Here is an 18900-nt window from a genome sequence, read left to right on the forward strand (position 1 = left end):
CTCTAGCCAGGCGACAGAGGGAGACCCTGTCTCAAAAAACAAAGCCAAAACGAAAACCAAAAACCGTTTAACAGAAGCCTCCTACTGCCGCTTGAAACACGTTAGGCCCAAGAAGACCCGAGTGTGTGGTGGTGCTTCTGGCGCTCGGGTCCGCCGAGCCCCACAGGGTTTGAACCCCAAAGCCCTTGCTGGCCCAGCGGATGGCGCCGGCGCCCGCAGTGCGCCTCCGGGCGCGCAGGGGGCGCTCTGCCCGGGCCTCCCTTCCCGCGCAGCGGTGACCCTTCCTTCCGCTCCCGGGCCCACCTCCTCCGGCGCCGGCCCGCGGCGTCCCCACGCTGCCCGCTGGCCCGTGGGCAACATGGCTGCGGCTTCCAGCGGGGAGAAGGAGAAGGAGCGGCTCGGAGGCGGCTCGGGGGCGGCGGGGGGAAACAGCACGCGTGAGCGGCTGCTGTCTGCGCTGGAAGATCTGGAGGTCCTGTCGCGGTAAGGGCGAGGCCCGGAGCCGGCCGGCCGGGCGCTCGGCGGGGAGAGCCCAGTTCGGGGGAGTCTCCGGTGCACAAGTGTCGTGGACGTAGGGTCCGCAACTCTCCGGGACTCTGGGCTGAATTTTTTTTTCCTATTAGGGGGTATTTTAGTAATGGTAGTGAACCCGGAACCCCAAGACTGTCAGAGCTTTAAAAAGCGCGCGGTCTGGGTCCCTTCGGCCGCGGGCACTCAGCCAACATTAGGGAAGGCCCCTGGGTGCCGAGCGCTGGGGAGACGGTGGTGAAGGGGAGGCGGGATGTCGGTTGTCAGAAGGGAGGGACCATGTGTAAGCTGACTGGCGGGATGCGCCGCGGGCTGCTGGAGCAATGGGCCAGGTACCTTTCCCGGTTGTAGTCCGGGCAGGCTTCCTGGAGAAAGAGCTCACCGGACTTACTAGGTGGCCGGTGGATAAAAAGCCTGGAAACACGAGCACGTGCGACTTGGAATTGCAAGTTGTTTAGGAGATGGCGGGAGTGCATCATGTGTGGCAGAGATAGGAGATCAACTTGGCTATAATTCTCCGTATTCTGTCACTTTTTCTGGAGTCTTCCTTAACTGCCTCACGTAAACTTGGATGTTAAATTGTATTGGTTCTACCTCCTAAAATGTTCAGATTTGCCCTCTCATTCCTATACCCGCTGTCAGAACTACTTGTTAAATGCAATCTCCCAACAGTTTTACTTACCTTAATACTTTTGCACTTCATTCTTTTGTATTGCCTAAGACCAGTTATTGTTTTAAAAGGCATGTCATGTCACTTTTCTGCAGAAAAATATTTGGTAGATTCCCGTTGTCCAGTGTGGTTAAATCCAAATTAGGTTTGTGTGCAAGTCCATTCTCCATCTCGCTCAGTGCAACCTGTTCTCATTTGCTGCTACAACCCTCTGCCTTCCTGACCCTTCACTCTAGCCTCTGTTGAGCACTCCCCATTCTCAAGCTAGCCAGCCTTTATCTCCAGTGCCATTCCCACTGCACTTCCAGCTCTGTGAATGATTCATTCATCCTTCAAAATCCAGCTCAAATGGCACCTTTTCTCTAGCCAACATTCTCTGACAGCTTTAGAATAAATCTTATCTATTGTATTTTGAAATATACCAGATCTACTTACAATCAGCATTTTATCTTTGCTGTAAATTTAGTCCTTGCCACAGCATTACCTACCAAGTTACTAGGTCAGCATGATACTAAATGTTGAAAGAAAAACCTAAAAGCACACAGACACCAGAAGTTAAATGGCTTATGTGTTTAATCCACTGTTTAACCTGTATTAGACTCAAATACTGTCTGACAACAAATAGGGGCACGTGGAATTTTCAGCTGGCCTGTGGTTAACACCGTAAGGGAGAAATTCCCAGGCATAAGGCAGCTGTTTTAGTGTATTGCCAGTATGTGATTGTTTACACAGATTAATGCAAGCGCTATTTTCTTCTTTGTCTTTGGTGGTTTTGTACTTTGTGGTGAAGAATTTGTTAGTTTCTTTATTATTAGTTAGTCCTCTTAAATGAGTATTCACATTATTTCTTAGTAAAAACACACTAGCCAGACAGAGCATTCGTAGTATGGTGTTTTCAGTGAAATTATTCATGTCTTTGTTTGGTGTGACATGACTGTCTTTGGGACAGCAGATTGAAGCTTCATTTAGTTCATGTTGAGTTCTTATTCTTTTTAAGTTATTAAAGAGCAAATTAACATCCCATAGATGCTGCCTAGCCCACTGCTTTTCTAAATAGGACCAACTTTCATCTGAAAAACTCATTGTGCTCAACCTAACCAGTGCTTTTAGAACACTTGATCTGCCATACTGAGTCTCGGAAATACCTTGAAGAGGTAGCCATGTAGTTCTGATACAAATTTGTGTTCCACTGGATTCAGAACAACTAATGATTAATTGGGAAATACCTCTGTTGCTCATATATGAGACAGTTTTTCTAGTTCTTTGAATTTTGGATATTGTGCTTGAAATATTCCCTTGAGCTTTTTCTTCTGGGAGAATTCTCACCTGAAGGCTAAGTGTAATACTTGGTTGGCTTCTAACATCTGTGCTAAGGAATCTTGATGGTGCTGGTGAGTGTGAAATTACTCCAGTTGAAGTGTCCCTTATTGTTTGTTCATTTTGACCAACCATATGATATGGATGGTAGCGGTTAATTTTTCTGTAAATACGTTGGCTTTGCGAAGAAGTGACACCCTCTTTGGGAAGTGGTGGCTGCTGTCTTTTCTTCTGAGTAGGTCTTATTCTTAGAATTTCAAATCTTTGCCTTAGTATATTCAATGAACTATTACTTCTCACCTTTCTACTCTTGAGTTCAGTGAATTCATTTTTCTGAGCTTTACTTGCTGTATCATGATTAGTTTTTTTGTTTTGCTGAGTAGGCCTAGTATATATTTCATATTCACCAAGTTCAGGAACTGTTTTTCTGAGCCTGTCCTCCTGTGATGGTCTTTGAGAATTTCTTCTGACATTGGACAACTCAGTGGTCAGTCTTGAGATCTTGCCTTTGGATCGTTTGGCTACCTGGCTGTGTATCTGAAGTGTGTTTTCCTGATGCTGTCGGTACCTACAGGATTGCATATACTTGATATTCATGTACTCTTCACTTGCGATAGTGTAATTAAGTAATTTGTCAATTATGTTAAATGTTAGACTAAATTGAAATTCTCTTGCATCTATTAGTAGATTTGACCAATTTGTAGCTTTCCGTATTTGATTTTTTCCTTCATTACTGAGTATAGCATTTTCTGTTTGAAACGTATTTACCCACTGAAGTGGTAGATCATCATTTACATTTTTGTCAAGAACCTCAGTGTTTCTGAAGCCTCCTTCAGCTTTCCAGTTGTACATGATCAGTTGAGGCGCTGAGTTCTCTTTTGCCTCCTTTAAAAGAAGCTGTAGTTCTGTTATCCTTTCTCCAGGAGTGCCAAAAAGACTTTGATTTCTTATTAATTTGTAATCTTCCTTACTGAATCTACAGACAGATTGGTGATAGGACTCTTCTTCCTTGAGGGGTTCTGCAGTCAGTGTTAATGACCATTGTCTTGGAGGTTCGTTTTTCTTTGATTTTCTCATGGCTTATCTGCCACGTTATTTGTTCATCTCTAAAGAAAGAGTGAGTGACAGGTAAGTGAAAAATGTACCTCTTTTATGATTCTGGAGATGGTGGTGGTAGTGCAAGAGATGTTACTTTCTGGTTTGCCACCTAAGGCTCATGGGAACTCCTCTACAGAGTGAAGCTGCTCCAGGGTGATTGGCTTTCAGGAAAGTCCCATTGTGTGCTCACTCTCAGACTTAGTTACATGTCTTGACTCTGTGATCTGTGAAGTTTGTCATTAGCCTCTGAATGAAATTTGTGTATGGTTTGCATTTTATGAAAATAAGAAAATCTCACTAATGTACCTTACGTATTTTTATGTGTAGCCTCTTGACTTTAGAAAATAGCAGGTTTGAAATTTAGGATATATTTTTACTGTTACCCTGATTATATAGCCTTTCAGTATATTTATTACTTTGTAAAATGTAATAGAATGAAATAGCCTTTGGAGGAAATTAAAAAAATAGAAACACAGATCATAGTCTAACAAGTTTTTTAAGCCTGTTTGTAACTCAGAACTCTTTGTCCCACAGAAGCTTTGTTGATAGGAGTCTGGAGGCTTCTACACCAGCCTGTTAATTCTTTTTACCTATAATTTACCTGAAGTGTACTACCACTAATAATATAGGCTCTAAGCCCTATGTACATTGCATTTCTATGGGGAAATGTGATATGCCAGGAATGCACTTTCTTCCTCTGTAGCAGGATTGGGCGCAGGCGCCCTTCAGCCTCTTTTTGCCATTGAGGACAGAAGTTTCTGTTCTGTCCTGGATGGTTAAGAACATCACTAAGTCTTAGAGACATCTGCTTCCCCTGTACTCCTGTACCTAAGGCAAACTCATGTAAAGCTTTCTATGGATTGCACTCCCAGATTTGTAAGAAAAACAAAAGATTTATTCTACACCTCCTACCATAGCCCCACTGCAGTCACCACCACCTTCTCCCCACCTGAAACCAGCTTTTTACATAGACCAGAGGTTCTTGACTATATGTCGTCTATGGAATACTGAACAAGGTTCACGTGATATGCTGTTTTCATATAGTGTCGATTTAATCCATCACCAAGTCCTGATAGCTCTGCCTCCAAAAGATATCCTAAATCTGTCCATGTTTTCCCATTACTATTACTAAATCCTGGAGGCTGGGACCTAGTCAAAGCCAGTGTCATCTTCTGCCTGGAACACTACAAAAACCACCTACCCTGTTTCCTGTTCTGGTGCTCTTACAGTCTATTCACCAAATAGCTCAATAGTTATTTAGAAATGTAAATCAGGTCATGTTGCTTCCCTGTTTAAAATGAACCAATGGCTTCTCATTGGACCTAGAATGAAACACAAATCCTTTACCATGACAACAAGGCCCTATGGAATCTGACCCCTACCTGCCTACCTTTATCCTCACTTTGCATCCCCTCTGCCCAGTGCTGACAGTGCTCTGGCTATACCGCCTCACACCTATCTTTGGGCCAGTGAGCATTCTTTCCTCCCAGAATTTTTTGGTTAGCTTTTGTCATTTAATTCATGTCTTACCTCAGAGATGTGCCCTTAGAAAGAACTTCCCTGACTACCCAATTTAACAGCCATCCATCCCACCTCTCTGACAGTCTCTAATATACAACTCTGCTTTATTTCCTTCCCAACCCTTAATACTCTGGGCATTTATTTATTTATTTATTTATCCCCTTGGGACTCACATGCCGAGAATCCTCTGGGTATTTTATTTCTTCTCTTAGTTATTCTTGTCTCCTGTATTAGAATTTAAGTGCCATTGTTCACTTTTATAACCCAAGTATCTAGAAAGTGCCTGGCACATAATGGGCACTCAGTAAATATTCGATGATTGAATGAAGACTGTGTTCTTATATGCACTTTTCCATCAATTAATTAATTCATACATAATGGTATGGGGAAGTAGTAGTGGGGAGGGTTAGGTCCAATTGGCATTATCCAGAAAAATGGTATGAGGCTAGCAGGAAGGAAGGTGGAAATATAAAGGTAAAAATAACCAGCAGCCAGTGAGAAGATACTAACACTTGGTCTGATTAGAGCAGTGTCAGGTAGCTAGTTGTGAAGCTGCCCCCTCCTGTGTTACTTCTGAAACATCCCATCTATCAACAAGTTCAGAACTAATATATAAATATTACCTGCTGTACATTTTTCCTGATCTGATACTAATTTTCATATAGGAAAATTGGCATATCTATTAAGTGAGCATTCTAGAAGGATAGAATTTTACTATGTGTAAGAATCCCTCTTAGCCGATAGACGTTTAATTTAAAAATTCAGTTAAAGTGGAGGGTCATTAAAAAATGATCTGTGCATCCCTTAATTGCTTTATTTTACCTTAAAATATAAATTTAGTTCATTCACTAATCATTTCATGTAAGACAAAGGTCAGGAAGCTTTTTCTTTAAAGGGCCAGATAGTAAATATTTTTGGTTTTGCAGGCTATATTGTCTCTGCTGCAACTACTCACCTCTGCCCTTGTAGTGGAAAAGCAGCCATATACAATATGTAAATTGATGGGCATGATTGTCTTCCAAGAAAACATTATTTATAAAAACTGCTGGCTTTGGCCTGCAGACCCCTGACGTAGTTTTTCTTGTATAAATCACTCATAATGCATTGTCTACAGTTTCTATTTTGATTTCTAAATCAAATCAAAATGAGAACTTAGCCTCTCATCAAGCAGTCTTAGGGCAGACTCTTCCTGAGTTTTTATGACTTTTCCCTGGTTGTTTATATAATAGTTGTCCTTTGCAAACCTCTGTTGAGTCTTTCCAAGCATTTGGTTTATTAGGTTTTTGTAGAAAGAACTTTATTCACAGTCGTATTTCATGAGTATTTATGTAATGAACATTTATGTAATTATAATGATAATTAAAACTTGTATAAATAAGTTTGGTAGCAAGCACAGCTGATCTTGGTGAGAGTGCAGTGTAGCAGTTAGAGCTGAAGTCCAGAGTCATAGTTATAGGGCAGTAGCCATGAATGTTCAGCATGTCGTGAGTACCTTGAATCCAGCATGTCAGCTAGATAGAGAGTGGTTAAGAAAGCCTCTGTTGTAATTAGAAACTTTGCAAAGCATTTTTTATTGCTGTTGTTGGTTTGTTTTCCTTTTAGGGAACTTATAGAAATGCTGGCAATTTCAAGAAACCAAAAGTTGTTGCAGTCTGGAGAGGAAAACCAGGTAAGTGTTTTCTTTTTTAATTTAAAAAACAAAACAAAAAACCATAATTTCTACAAGTTTCCTATTTATATTTACTTTGTATAAGAATAGGAAGGTTGGATCCTTTTAAGTTATTAATCGAAACATTTTAGACATTTTCTGTGCATCATGTATGTAAGATAATGGTATGCCGAAGAAGAAAATAGTTGCCTAAAGGTTTGGCAATATATTATTCTTTTCCCTTATAGTTCTAGTTATCCTTACACATTTATTTCCGTCTTTTGAATTAACCAACAAAAATTTGTTAAATGGAGATTAAAACAATATTTGGAATCAAAAGTTAATGCTCTCATAAACTTAGCCCTTTATTAGGCTTAATTCCCCTAAATGCAAATTGAAAATGAATGGAAATAAAGGAGTGTACAGCTGTTAGTAGAGGTTATCTTGTGGGTGTCGGATTTACAGGTAGTTTTTATTTGCTTTATACTGTCCTGTGCTTCTAATTTTCTACGGTGAACAGATTTTCTGATTCAGAAAATTTTTAAAAGATAAATTTTATATTATGCTTTTACCTCAATTTAAAAAATATTTTTAAGAGAAAACGAATGAGGACTAACCTTTCTAGAGAAGATTTAAAACAGGAAACAGTATCTCATAGACCTCTCCTCCCTTTCCTCTGCCCCTTCATTATCCAAGTTTTATCTTACGACATGTTTTGAGGGCAGAAAAATCTAACAAACCCAATAGAGAATTGTCAGGGAACCTATGTACTTCAAGGATTAATCCCCTGAAAGGGGATCCAGATAAGGCCACAGGTTGGGGAAAGCTGCTAACTTTAGGGGTATTAAAATTTTTGTTTGTTTTGTTTTTAGGAAAAGAAAGATTAAAAGTAAATATGTTAATAGAAGTCACCTAGTCTCTCAGATACTCTATTAATAGATACTTGTGGGATTAAATAGGAATTTATACAAAATGTGTGAGAAGTGAATTGCAAGGCTTGACTTTATTGTCTAGACACTTATTACTTGCTATGAGCCAAGCACACAGATTATTCAGAAGGTGATAATTGATCTGCATAGTCAGCACTAACCTTTCTTATACTTTTCATTTTTGTTTTGAGACAGGGTCTCCCTCTGTCACCTGGGCTACAGTGCAGTGGCGTGATCATAGCTCACTGCAAGTCACCCGGGCTATAGTGCAGTGGCGTGATCATAGCTCACTGCAACATCAAACTCCCCAGGCTGAAGGGGCTCTTCCTGCCTTGGCCTCCTGAAGTGCTAGGACTACAGGCCTGAGCACTGCCCCTGGCCTACCTTACACTTTTTAAGGAGTCGCAATTCTGTAACTGTATCTTGTTCTTGGCACCGTGGATTCCTGTGTAATTTTCATTGGAACTATTAAATATTAAAGAGGGATGTGCCCATTTGAAAATTTTCTAGCCACCATTTTATTCGAATACTCATAGTTTCATATAGAATTTTAGAATTAAAAAGGATCCTAATGGTCTTCAGTTTAGTCTTCTGTGAGACTGAGCTCCAGGGTAGACAAGTGAGCTAGATGTTAATGGTGAGGGGAACCACAACCTAGGCCTTCTGACTTTCGTTGAATAATTTTTTCCTACCAAACAATAAAATCTAAAGAGAGTTTTTATTACTCTCTGGTAGCATACAAGTTAGTTCAAACCATGTAAACTTCTTGAAAGTTTTCATGGAACTTGCTTTAAAAATACAGCTTTATAGAAGTGGAAACCTAGTTTTCTCCTCCTATGACTTGGGAGGAATGAGGATTAGCAATCTGTTGGCCAAATATACTTTTTACAGAAAAAGCTTTCTGTTATTTAAAATACCCTTCAATATACAGACAGAAGTTAACCACTGTCTTTTATATATTCTGTCAGAATTCCTATGAAAATGAGAGGAACGTCATGTCAAAAAGAACTTGAAGAGGCATACCTATATTTTTTAGTCTTTAATTACATTTTAAAAATAATTTTTAAATTAATTCTGGATTTTGATAGCCATTTCCCTTTCTGAAGTATTATTCTCTAGTTAGCACAGTAAAGTAACAGTAGTTGGACTAGCAAGAGCAAGACCTTGTCTCTACTAAAAAAAATAGAAAGAAATTATCTGAGGCCGGGCATGGTGGCTCTCGCCTGTAATCCTAGCACTCTGGGAGGCCGAGGCGGGTGGATTGCTCGAGGTGAGGAGTTCGAGACCAGCCTCAGCGAGACCCTGTCTCTACTAAAAATAGAAAGAAATTATCTGGCCAACTAAAATATATATATACAGAAAAAATTAGCTGGGCATGGTGGCGCATGCCTGTAGTACCAGCTATTGGGGAGGCTGAGGCAGTAGGATCACTTAAGCCCAGGAGTTTGAGGTTGCTGTGAGCTAGGCTGATGCCACGGCACTCACTCTAGGCCGGGCAACACAGTGAGACTCTGTCTCAAAACAAAAAAAAAACAGTAGTTAGACTAGACTTGCATCTTAATTCTGTAATGGGGTGGTGATGATACTAGCTTTTGTTAAGCTCTTCCTGTGTCTGCTTAACATGCATTATATCATGAATCCTCATAATAACTTTATGTAACTGCTACTGTTGTATACTTTTTCCTAATGGGAAAACAGGCTCAGAAAGGCTGGTAACTTTCCCTCTGTTAGACAGCTACAAAGGAAGGACTACAGATATGAACCCCAGACTTTCTATTTTATGCACTTTAACCTTCATGTTTCCTTGCCATATCTGCATACCACTTGTTTATTTACTGTATTTTGAAATCCCTGTATTTTTTAGGCTGTCTTCATCCTAAGAAATACTGTGCATGAAATCACAGGTTTAATGTCCCTGTTAACATTTTTTTACTACTACATATCAGCACAAATGTGTACCTGTAAAAGTTTAAGTTCTTAGTGCTATCTAAAATCATCTCAGGTACCAACATCTGTGAGAACCTCCGTTACACTATATTTGTAAGGATAAACTTTTAAATTTTATCTCACCTGGGAAACATAAACCTACCCATGTTGGCATATTGCTTATCCTGAAAGGCTAGTTTTATTTTGTTTGGTATGAAAGAATAGCAGAAACAGACTGAAACAGGACTGAACAGGATAAAGACTGAAACAGGATCCCCACTTTTCACCATTCCTTTCAGAATCATTTCCTTCATCAGCTAGGAATGGCGATTCCTTCTCCAGACCAATCAAAGTCTAGGCCAAAGTAACTCGATCTTCCCAAGAGGTGTGTGGCACCACTTTTGAAAGAACCGCTAGGTGGAGAACTATTTGGTATTTTTCAGTAGCACTTTTCACCATAATTGTCATAAGGTTGGTCTCTGCATCCTTAAGCATAGGATAGTTTTCACAGACAAAAGAATGCTGAGGCCCAGGAAACTTGGCATTTCCAATACTTGGTACTAGAGACTATAAAGAAGTTGTTCTTTTAAGTATTATTCCAGTGTGGTTTCACCATGATTTTGAGAACCAGAGCAGGTTTCTGGCATTAGCAGAACAATCCTTCCTGGTAGTTGAGATTTCTGTGTGGGGTGCAAGTGCGGGGCTTCTGTCAGCCCTGTGTTTGATTTGTTTACCTCCAGAGTTGGTAAGTGCATATTTGCGTGAGATGGGAAAAGTGTGGATCGTGCTTCAGATTTCATCCTGACCCTTTTGAAATAACCGGTATGTTGGGAATTATTCGCCATTTCCGTAGCGTTTTGCACTGTAATAGTGATAAGGTTGGTTTCTGCATCCTGAAGCCTAGGATGCTTTTCGCAGAGAGAACTCTACTGAGGCCCAGGTAACTTGGTATTTCCCATACCTGGCAGCAGAGCCTTTGAAGATACGATTGTTTTCAGTATTATTTCACCATCCATTCACCACAGGTTCAGGAACGGGAGCACTTTTGAACCGTTAGTGTAAGAATCCTTCTTTGGAGATGAGATATTTTTCTGGGCTGGCAAGTGCAGGGCCTCTGTCAGTCCTGGGTTTGTTGGACTAGCGCCAGACATGAGAAGTGCGCCTTTGTGTGAGAGGTGAAGAGTGCGGATCCTGTTTCAGTCTTTAGACTGAAACAGGATCCGCACTTTTCACCGTTCCTTTCAGAATCATTTGCTTCATCAGCTAGGAACGGCGATTCCTTCTCCAGACCACCCGAAGGCTAGGCCAAAGTAACTCGATCTTCCCAAGAGGTGTGTGACACAACTTTTGAAAGAACCGCTAGGTTGAAACTATTTGGTATTTTTCCGTAGCACTTTTCACCATGATTGTCATAAGGTTGGTGTCTGCATCCTTAAGCATAGCATAGTTTTCACAGACAAAAGCATGCTGAGGCCCAGGAAACTTGGCATTTGCAATAGTTGCTACTAGAGACTATAAAGAATTAGTTGTTTTAAGTATTATTCCACTGTGGTTTCACCATTATTTTCAGAACCAGAGCCGGGTTCACGCAGTAGGAGAAGAATCCTTCCTGGTAGTTGAGATTTCTGTGTGGGGTGTAAGTGCGGGGCATCTGTCAGCCCTGTGTTTGATTTGGTTACCTCCATAGTTGGTAAGTGCATATTTGCGTGAGATGGGAAAAGTGTGGATCGCGCTTCAGATTTCATCCTGACACTTCTGAAATAGTTGCATTTGTGATAGTTGCTACTAGAGAGTATAAAGAAGTTGTTCTTTTAAGTATTATTCCACTGTGGTTTCACCATTATTTTGAGAACCAGAGCAGGTTTCACGCATTAGGAGAAGAATCCTTACTGGTAATTGAGATTTCTGGGTGGGGTGTAAGTGCGGGGCTTCTGTCAGCCCTGCCTTTGGTTTGCTTACCTGCAGAGTTGGTAAGTGCATATTTGCGTGAGATGGGAAAAGTGTGGATCGTGGTTCAGATTTCATCCTGACCCTTTTGGGATCACCAGTATGTTGGTAATTATTGGCCATTTCCATAGCGTTTTGCACCGTAACAGTCATGAGGTCGGCCTCTGCATCCTGAAGCCTAGGATGCTTTTCGCAGAGAAACCTCTGCTGAGGCCCAGGTAACTTGGTATTTCCCATACCTGGCACCGGAGCCTTGGAAGATAGGATTGTTTTCAGTATTCTTTCACCGTCCTTTCACCACCGTTTCAAGAACGGGAGCCCTTTTCAACCGTTAGCGTAAGGACCCTTCCTTGGAGATGAGATATTTTTCTGGGGTGGCAAGTGCAGGGCCTCTGTCCGTCCTGGGTTTGTGGGACTCGCGCCAGACACGAGAAGTGCGCCTTTGTGGGACAGGTGAATAGTGCGGATCCTGTTTCAGTCTAAAGACTGAAACAGGATCCGCACTCTTCACCGTTCCTTTCAGAATCATTTGATTCATCAGCTAGGAACGGCGATTCCTTCTCCAGACCAATCGAAGGCTAGGCCGCAGTCACTGGATCTTTCCGAGAGGTGTGTGGCGCAACTTTGGAAAGAACCGCTAGGTGGAGAACTATTTGGTATTTTTCCGTAGCACTTTTCCCCGTAACTGTCGTAAGGTTGGTCTCTGCATCCTTAAGCATAGGGGAGTTTTCACAGAGGAAAGCAGGCCGAGGCCCAGTGAACTTGGCATTTCCAATAGTTGGTGCTAGAGACTGCAAAGAAAGTGTTCTTTTCGGTATTATTCCACTGTGGTTTCGCCATGATGTTGAGAACCCGAGCAGGTTTCTCGCATTAGCGTCAGAATCCTGCCTGGTAGTTGAGATTTCTGGGTGGGGTGTAAGTGCGGGGCTTCTGTCAGCCCTGCCTTTGGTTTGCTTACCTGCAGAGTTTGTAAGTGCATATTTGCCTGAGGTGGGAAAAGTGTGGATCGTGCTTCAGATTTCATCCTGACCCTTTTGAGATCACCAGTATGTTGGTAATTATTGGCCATTTCCATAGCGTTTTGCACCGTAACAGTCATGAGGTCGGTCTCTGCATCCCGAAGCCTAGGATGCTTTTCGCAGAGAAACCTCTGCTGAGGCCCAGGTAACTTGGTATTTCCCATACCTGGCACCGGAGCCTTGGAAGATAGGATTGTTTTCAGTGTTCTTTCACCGTCCTTTCACCACCGTTTCAAGAACGGGAGCCCTTTTCAACCGTTAGCGTAAGGACCCTTCCTTGGAGATGAGATATTTTTCTGGGGTGGCAAGTGCAGGGCCTCTGTCCGTCCTGGGTTTGTGGGACTCGCGCCAGACACGAGAAGTGCGCCTTTGTGGGAGAGGTGAATAGTGCGGATCCTGTTTCAGTCTAAAGACTGAAACAGGATCCGCACTCTTCACCGTTCCTTTCAGAATCATTTGACTCATCAGCTAGGAACGGCGATTCCTTCTCCAGACCAATCGAAGGCTAGGCCGCACTCACTCGATCTTTCCGAGAGGTGTGTGGCGCAACTTTGGAAAGAACCGCTAGGTGGAGAACTATTTGGTATTTTTCCGTAGCACTTTTCCCCGTAACTGTCCTAAGGTTGGTCTCTGCATCCTTAATCATAGGGGAGTTTTCACAGAGGAAAGCAGGCGAGGCCCAGTGAACTTGGCATTTCCAATAGTTGGTGCTAGAGACTGCAAAGAAAGTGTTCTTTTCGGTATTATTCCACTGTGGTTTCGCCATGGTGTTCAGAACCCGAGCAGGTTTCTCGCATTAGCGTCAGAATCCTGCCTGGTAGTTGAGATTTCTGGGTGGGGTGTAAGTGCGGGGCTTCTGTCAGCCCTGCCTTTGGTTTGCTTACCTGCAGAGTTGGTAAGTGCATATTTGCGTGAGATGGGAAAAGTGTGGATCGTGCTTCAGATTTCATCCTGACCCTTTTGAGATCACCAGCATGTTGGTAATTATTGGCCATTTCCATAGCGTTTTGCACCGTAACAGGCATGAGGTCGGTCTCTGCATCCTGAAGCCTAGGATGCTTTTCGCAGAGAAACCTCTGCTGAGGCCCAGGTAACTTGGTATTTCCCATACCTGGCACCGGAGCCTTGGAAGATAGGATTGTTTTCAGTATTCTTTCACCGTCCTTTCACCACCGTTTCATGAACGGGAGCCCTTTTCAACCGTTAGCGTAGGGACGCTTCCTTGGAGATGAGATATTTTTCTGGGGTGGCAAGTGCAGGGCCTCTGTCCGTCCTGGGTTTGTGGGACTCGCGCCAGACACGAGAAGTGCGCCTTTGTGGGAGAGGTGAATAGTGCGGATCCTGTTTCAGTCTAAAGACTGAAACAGGATCCGCACTCTTCACCGTTCCTTTCAGAATCATTTGACTCATCAGCTAGGAACGGCGATTCCTTCTCCAGACCAATGGAAGGCTAGGCCGCAGTCAGTCGATCTTTCCGAGAGGTGTGTGGCGCAACTTTGGAAAGAACCGCTAGGTGGAGAACTATTTGGTATTTTTCCGTAGCACTTTTGCCCGTAACTGTCCTAAGGTTGGTCTCTGCATCCTTAAGCATAGGGGAGTTTTCACAGAGGAAAGCAGGCCGAGGCCCAGTGAACTTGGCATTTCCAATAGTTGGTGCTAGAGACTGCAAAGAAGGTGTTCTTTTCGGTATTATTCCACTGTGGTTTCGCCATGATGTTCAGAACCCGAGCAGGTTTCTCGCATTAGCGTCAGAATCCTGCCAGTAGTTGAGATTTCTGGGTGGGGTGTAAGTGCGGGGCTTCTGTCAGCCCTGCCTTTGGTTTGCTTACCTGCAGAGATGGTAAGTGCATATTTGCGTGAGATGGGAAAAGTGTGGATCGTGCTTCAGATTTCATCCTGACCCTTTTGAGATCACCAGTATGTTGGTAATTATTGGCCATTTCCATAGCGTTTTGCACCGTAACAGGCATGAGGTCGGTCTCTGCATCCTGAAGCCTAGGATGCTTTTCGCAGAGAAACCTCTGCTGAGGCCCAGGTAACTTGGTATTTCCCATACCTGGCACCGGAGCCTTGGAAGATAGGATTGTTTTCAGTATTCTTTCACCGTCCTTTCACCACCGTTTCAAGAACGGGAGCCCTTTTCAACCGTTAGCGTAAGGACCCTTCCTTGGAGATGAGATATTTTTCTGGGGTGGCAAGTGCAGGGCCTCTGTCCGTCCTGGGTTTGTGGGACTCGCGCCAGACACGAGAAGTGCGCCTTTGTGGGAGAGGTGAATAGTGCGGATCCTGTTTCAGTCTAAAGACTGAAACAGGATCCGCACTCTTCACCGTTCCTTTCAGAATCATTTGATTCATCAGCTAGGAACGGCGATTCCTTCTCCAGACCAATGGAAGGCTAGGCCGCAGTCACTCGATCTTTCCGAGAGGTGTGTGGCGCAACTTTGGAAAGAACCGCTAGGTGGAGAACTATTTGGTATTTTTCCGTAGCACTTTTCCCCGTAACTGTCCTAAGGTTGGTCTCTGCATCCTTAAGCATAGGGGAGTTTTCACAGAGGAAAGCAGGCCGAGGCCCAGTGAACTTGGCATTTCCAATAGTTGGTGCTAGAGACTGCAAAGAAGGTGTTCTTTTCGGTATTATTCCACTGTGGTTTCGCCATGATGTTCAGAACCCGAGCAGGTTTCTCGCATTAGCGTCAGAATCCTGCCTGGTAGTTGAGATTTCTGGGTGGGGTGTAAGTGCGGGGCTTCTGTCAGCCCTGCCTTTGGTTTGCTTACCTGCAGAGTTGGTAAGTGCATATTTGCGTGAGGTGGGAAAAGTGTGGATCGTGCTTCAGATTTCATCCTGACCCTTTTGAGATCACCAGCATGTTGGTAATTATTGGCCATTTCCATAGCGTTTTGCACCGTAACAGGCATGAGGTCGGTCTCTGCTCCTGAAGCCTAGGATGCTTTTCGCAGAGAAACCTCTGCTGAGGCCCAGGTAACTTGGTATTTCCCATACCTGGCACCGGAGCCTTGGAAGATAGGATTGTTTTCAGTATTCCTTCACCGTCCTTTCACCACCGTTTCAAGAACGGGAGCCCTTTTCAACCGTTAGCGTAAGGACCCTTCCTTGGAGATGAGATATTTTTCTGGGGTGGCAAGTGCAGGGCCTCTGTCCGTCCTGGGTTTGTGGGACTCGCGCCAGACACGAGAAGTGCGCCTTTGTGGGAGAGGTGAATAGTGCGGATCCTGTTTCAGTCTAAAGACTGAAACAGGATCCGCACTCTTCACCGTTCCTTTCAGAATCATTTGATTCATCAGCTAGGAACGGCGATTCCTTCTCCAGACCAATCGAAGGCTAGGCCGCAGTCACTCGATCTTTCCGAGAGGTGTGTGGCGCAACTTTGGAAAGAACCGCTAGGTGGAGAACTATTTGGTATTTTTCCGTAGCACTTTTCCCTGTAACTGTCCTAAGGTTGGTCTCTGCATCCTTAAGCATAGGGGAGTTTTCACAGAGGAAAGCAGGCCGAGGCCCAGTGAACTTGGCATTTCCAATAGTTGGTGCTAGAGACTGCAAAGAAGGTGTTCTTTTCGGTATTATTCCACTGTGGTTTCGCCATGATGTTCAGAACCCGAGCAGGTTTCTCGCATTAGCGTCAGAATCCTGCCTGGTAGTTGAGATTTCTGGGTGGGGTGTAAGTGCGGGGCTTCTGTCAGCCCTGCCTTTGGTTTGCTTACCTGCACAGTTGGTAAGTGCATATTTGCCTGAGGTGGGAAAAGTGTGGATCGTGCTTCAGATTTCATCCTGACCCTTTTGAGATCACCAGTATGTTGGTAATTATTGGCCATTTCCATAGCGTTTTGCACCGTAACAGGCATGAGGTCGGTCTCTGCATCCTGAAGCCTAGGATGCTTTTCGCAGAGAAACCTCTGCTGAGGCCCAGGTAACTTGGTATTTCCCATACCTGGCACCGGAGCCTTGGAAGATAGGATTGTTTTCAGTATTCTTTCACCGTCCTTTCACCACCGTTTCAAGAACGGGAGCCCTTTTCAACCGTTAGCGTAAGGACCCTTCCTTGGAGATGAGATATTTTTCTGGGGTGGCAAGTGCAGGGCCTCTGTCCGTCCTGGGTTTGTGGGACTCGCGCCAGACACGAGAAGTGCGCCTTTGTGGGAGAGGTGAATAGTGCGGATCCTGTTTCAGTCTAAAGACTGAAACAGGATCCGCACTCTTCACCGTTCCTTTCAGAATCATTTGATTCATCAGCTAGGAACGGCGATTCCTTCTCCAGACCAATCGAAGGCTAGGCCACAGTCACTCGATCTTTCCGAGAGGTGTGTGGCGCAACTTTGGAAAGAACCGCTAGGTGGAGAACTATTTGGTATTTTTCCGTAGCACTTTTCCCCGTAACTGTCCTAAGGTTGGTCTCTGCATCCTTAAGCATAGGGGAGTTTTCACAGAGGAAAGCAGGCCGAGGCCCAGTGAACTTGGCATTTCCAATAGTTGGTGCTAGAGACTGCAAAGAAAGTGTTCTTTTCGGTATTATTCCACTGTGGTTTCGCCATGATGTTCAGAACCCGAGCAGGTTTCTCGCATTAGCGTCAGAATCCTGCCTGGTAGTTGAGATTTCTGGGTGGCGTGTAAGTGCGGGGCTTCTGTCAGCCCTGCCTTTGGTTTGCTTACCTGCAGAGTTGGTAAGTGCATATTTGCGTGAGATGGGAAAAGTGTGGATCGTGCTTCAGATTTCATCCTGACCCTTTTGAGATCACCAGCATGTTGGTAATTATTGGCCATTTCCATAGCGTTTTGCACCGTAACAGGCATGAGGTCGGTCTCTGCATCCTGAAGCCTAGGATGCTTTTCGCAGAGAAACCTCTGCTGAGGCCCAGGTAACTTGGTATTTCCCATACCTGGCACCGGAGGCTTGGAAGATAGGATTGTTTTCAGTATTCTTTCACCGTCCTTTCACCACCGTTTCATGAACGGGAGCCCTTTTCAACCGTTAGCGTAAGGACCCTTCCTTGGAGATGAGATATTTTTCTGGGGTGGCAAGTGCAGGGCCTCTGTCCGTCCTGGGTTTGTGGGACTCGCGCCAGACACGAGAAGTGCGCCTTTGTGGGAGAGGTGAATAGTGCGGATCCTGTTTCAGTCTAAAGACTGAAACAGGATCCGCACTCTTCACCGTTCCTTTCAGAATCATTTGATTCATCAGCTAGGAACGGCGATTCCTTCTCCAGACCAATCGAAGGCTAGGCCGCAGTCACTCGATCTTTCCGAGAGGTGTGTGGCGCAACTTTGGAAAGAACCGCTAGGTGGAGAACTATTTGGTATTTTTCCGTAGCACTTTTCCCCGTAACTGTCCTAAGGTTGGTCTCTGCATCCTTAAGCATAGGGGAGTTTTCACAGAGGAAAGCAGGCCGAGGCCCAGTGAACTTGGCATTTCCAATAGTTGGTGCTAGAGACTGCAAAGAAGGTGTTCTTTTCGGTATTATTCCACTGTGGTTTCGCCATGATGTTCAGAACCCGAGCAGGTTTCTCGCATTAGCGTCACAATCCTGCCTGGTAGTTGAGATTTCTGGGTGGGGTTTAAGTGCGGGGCTTCTGTCAGCCCTGCCTTTGGTTTGCTTACCTGCACAGTTGGTAAGTGCATATTTGCCTGAGGTGGGAAAAGTGTGGATCGTGCTTCAGATTTCATCCTGACCCTTTTGAGATCACCAGTATGTTGGTAATTATTGGCCATTTCCATAGCGTTTTGCACCGTAACAGTCATGAGGTCGGTCTCTGCATCCTGAAGCCTAGGATGCTTTTCGCAGAGAAACCTCTGCTGAGGCCCAGGTAACTTGGTATTTCCCATACCTGGCACCGGAGCCTTGGAAGATAGGATTGTTTTCAGTATTCTTTCACCGTCCTTTCACCACCGTTTCAAGAACGGGAGCCCTTTTCAACCGTTAGCGTAAGGACCCTTCCTTGGAGATGAGATATTTTTCTGGGGTGGCAAGTGCAGGGCCTCTGTCCGTCCTGGGTTTGTGGGACTCGCGCCAGACACGAGAAGTGCGCCTTTGTGGGAGAGGTGAATAGTGCGGATCCTGTTTCAGTCTAAAGACTGAAACAGGATCCGCACTCTTCACCGTTCCTTTCAGAATCATTTGATTCATCAGCTAGGAACGGCGATTCCTTCTCCAGACCAATCGAAGGCTAGGCCGCAGTCACTCGATCTTTCCGAGAGGTGTGTGGCGCAACTTTGGAAAGAACCGCTAGGTGGAGAACTATTTGGTATTTTTCCGTAGCACTTTTCCCCGTAACTGTCCTAAGGT

At 44.2% G+C, this 18900-nt stretch overlaps 1 protein-coding gene across 2 annotated transcripts in view; it reads left to right on the top strand.

The window, feature by feature from the left end:
* The first annotated feature begins 309 nt into the window (after positions 1-309).
* The window catches only part of MED4 (mediator complex subunit 4), a 447920-nt gene continuing 429329 nt past the window's right edge, over positions 310-18900 (top strand). The window contains exons 1-2 of one of the 2 annotated variants that reach the window (XM_045567416.1): positions 310-483; positions 6737-6803. In XM_045567416.1, coding sequence (XP_045423372.1) covers positions 359-483; positions 6737-6803 — 192 coding nt within the window. In that variant the 5' untranslated portion in view covers positions 310-358. The remainder of the gene's footprint in view (positions 484-6736; positions 6804-18900) is intronic. The other variant, XM_045567415.1, reaches the window with a different exon arrangement.

Source organism: Lemur catta, chromosome 13 (assembly GCF_020740605.2).
Source record: "Lemur catta isolate mLemCat1 chromosome 13, mLemCat1.pri, whole genome shotgun sequence".
Classification (NCBI taxonomy): Eukaryota; Metazoa; Chordata; class Mammalia; order Primates; family Lemuridae; genus Lemur; species Lemur catta.